At 40.2% G+C, this 3064-nt stretch overlaps 1 protein-coding gene across 2 annotated transcripts in view; it reads right to left on the reverse strand.

Annotated features, from left to right (window-relative positions):
* The window catches only part of NSUN6 (NOP2/Sun RNA methyltransferase 6), a 46242-nt gene that overhangs the window by 32950 nt on the left and 10228 nt on the right, over positions 1-3064 (reverse strand). For both annotated transcript variants that reach the window (XM_004716013.2, XM_045285593.1), the window contains exon 3: positions 717-796. In XM_004716013.2, the coding sequence (XP_004716070.1) occupies positions 717-796 (80 nt within the window). The remainder of the gene's footprint in view (positions 1-716; positions 797-3064) is intronic.

The following is a 3064-nucleotide window of genomic DNA, read 5'->3' on the forward strand; positions in this document are numbered from 1 at the left end:
AGGGGTCATGACCCACAGGTTGAGAACTGCTGCTTTAAATCATGGTCACACCAAGTGTGTCAATATAAAACTGTCCCAAGGAGTTTTCAATATATATATTGCTATTCTGACAAATCACCAGGTCTTGCTTCTGAGGTGCCTGTAGATTCAAACCACTAACCATTCAGTTAGCAACCAAATACATTAACTATTTGCTCTATTCAGGGACTCCTTGTCATAATTGGATATTTTTAAATGGTCCTTGAGAATACAATTCCCATAGTGATGTAAAAGCCTTTTTTTCATTTTTCAAAGATATGCTTTACAAAGACATAAAGCAAAGAGAATAGTTTCTGATATATATTAATTTCCAGTGTTGTTGAATTATTTTAAAAAGTCTAGAAACATCAGCTATAGATGTAAGAATTTTGTTACTTTGTATCTTCGTTACTTATTTTTTTAAGCTTTAATTTTTCATTGGAATTTTATATGAAATATAAGCTTCTGAGAAAGTTAAAAAACAAAACTTCAATCACTAAACTAAATGGATCCAAAATGTACTACCCTTAAGGTACTTGGGCCCATGTTTCATCCCTGTTTGGTAATATTTTCTATGATGCAGTGTACACCTGTGAATGCCTGGTTATCTACAGAGAAACTAAGTACTATGAGACCCTTGTGACAAGAGAATTTTAAAGTTATTTTAAACATCATTTGAAAATAAAACCATTGCAAACCTTGGTCCAAGGACAGGAATGAGTAAGACTTCCGGGAGGTCGGGATGCTGAAGCACAGGAACTCTTAGTCCAGGAAATTGCTGCTTAAAACAAGCACACGGGCAAACATAACCATTACGATATTTGCAAAAGTTCACTTTACAGAGCTTTTCCGTCTCAAGATCTACCACTGCATAAAGTTGGCTAGAGACACGTGCACTGGACTCCATGTTACTATGAATATGAATTTTTAAAATCCTGTGTGAAAACGAGGTGTTGAAGGGATGAGGTATCAGGCATCGAAGAACAAAAATCATATTGTGAATGAGGGGGAGAGCAGAGTGGGGACCCAAAGCCCATCTGTAGGCAACTGCACAGCCTTATGGAAGGGTCATACAATTGATGTATGTATGCATTGTGATAAGAGTTGTATGAGCCCCCAATAAAATTATGTAAAAAAAATTAATGACTTGCTCCCTTTTAGAAATTAATGATAGGTATATTGCTGTTGTTGTCAGGTGCCATCTAGGCAATTCCAACCCATAGCTACCTGAGGCACAACAGAATGCAACACCACCTGGTACCACGCCAGCCTCACAGTTGTTCCCATGCCCGAGCCCATTGTTGCAGTCATCAATCCAACTCCCGAGGGGAGACTGTTGCTGCCCCTTCGCTTTACCAAGCATGATGTTCAAAGTATGTAAGATTAAGTTTTGCCATCTTTGCCTCTAAGGATACTCTGGCCATACTTCTTCCAAGACAGATTGGTTTGTCCTTTTAGCAGTCTGTGGTACTTTCAGTATTCTTCTCCAGCACCATTCAAACGCATCGACTCTTCTTCGGTCTTCCTTATTGAAGGTCCAGTTTTCACATGCATGTGAAGCAATGGAATATGTCAGGCACACCTTATTCCTCAAAGTAACATCCTTGCTTTTCAATACTCTAAAGAGGTCTTGTGCAGCAGATTTACCTAGGTAAATAGATCTAGTACAGTGGTTCTCAACCTTCCTAATACCATGACCCTTTAATACAGTTCCTCATGTTGTGGTGACACCCCCATAAAATCATTTTCGATGCTACTTCATCACTGTAATTTTGCTAGTTATGAATCAGGTAACCCCTGTGAAAGGGTCATTTGACCCCCAAAGAGGTCGTGACCCACAAGTTGAGAACCACTGATCTATCTAGTAGGTATACAGATCTATTATTTTAAAGGATTTTTGAGTACTTTCCTGCAGTGGGTCAACAATTGTGCTTTATAGTTTACTAATTAGCATCCCAGATGGTTCAACAATTAAGCACCCAGTTGCTAAAAGATTGGTGGTTTGAAACCAACCAGCGCCTGCATGATGGAAAGACTCAGAGATCTACTCCCATCCCTATTACAGCCTAGAAAACCCTATCGGGTAATTCTAAGCTAGGGTGGGAAAAGTCCACCCAGGGGCCAGATCAGGCCCTAGAAACCATCCATGCCGTTACCATCACAAGCCTCATCAAAAAAGCAGGCGTTGCCCTTGCATTACAGGTGAACTAATTAAGTGTTTGCCCAGTACGGCCTGTGAATGATGTTATAAATATCAAAATGCCCCTTGGCAGAAAAAAAAAATCCCCCACCCCGGCTACACGATGACAAAATGATTTCAATGCCCTAACAACATTTTAGTGAGTAGGATAGATCCCGACCAAGACTAGGAAAAAAGACTATGAAGCCAGGAACAGGTAAGAGGTATAGGAAATCATTCAAGTTCAAGCAGTTAGCCGTTCGAAGAACCAAAATGGCCAGTACTGGCAACACTGGAAGGGGAGGAATCTCCCCTATCTTCCCAGGAACCTTAACTGACTGTTTTTCTTACAGATCAATCTAGTAACACCTCAATCTAAAGAACAAGGAGAACCTCTGAGCCAGCGATTCCATGTCTTAGCAACTTGTCCTGCAAGCATGCCTGCACACAGGTACAAAGAAACATGCAAGATTATTGGCTACAGTACTGCTAGTAATAACCGAATTTTTCAAAATGTCCGTATTTCTTAATACTGTACAGGATTGAAAAAGAGAGAAATTGCATAACATACTAGGTACTAGTAAACAAATGAAATCACACTAAACATATTTCTTGAAAATCAGGGGAAGAGGTCCACAGTCTATGCTTTATTAAGAGAACTGTTGCAGAACTAGTTTATTTACAAACGTGTACCCATGGATACACACATGCATTCAGATAAGCAGGCAGAAGCACTGCGACTGTCGAGAGCAGTGGTCCTCAACCTTCCTAACGCCGAGACCCTTGCATACAGTTCCTCATGTGGTGGTGACCCCCCAACCATAAAATTATTTTCGTTGCTGCTTCATCACTGCCATTTTGCTACTG

This window comes from Echinops telfairi, unplaced genomic scaffold (genome assembly GCF_000313985.2).
Source record: "Echinops telfairi isolate 266 unplaced genomic scaffold, ASM31398v2 ScPeMD7_7473;HRSCAF=8511, whole genome shotgun sequence".
Classification (NCBI taxonomy): Eukaryota; Metazoa; Chordata; class Mammalia; order Afrosoricida; family Tenrecidae; genus Echinops; species Echinops telfairi.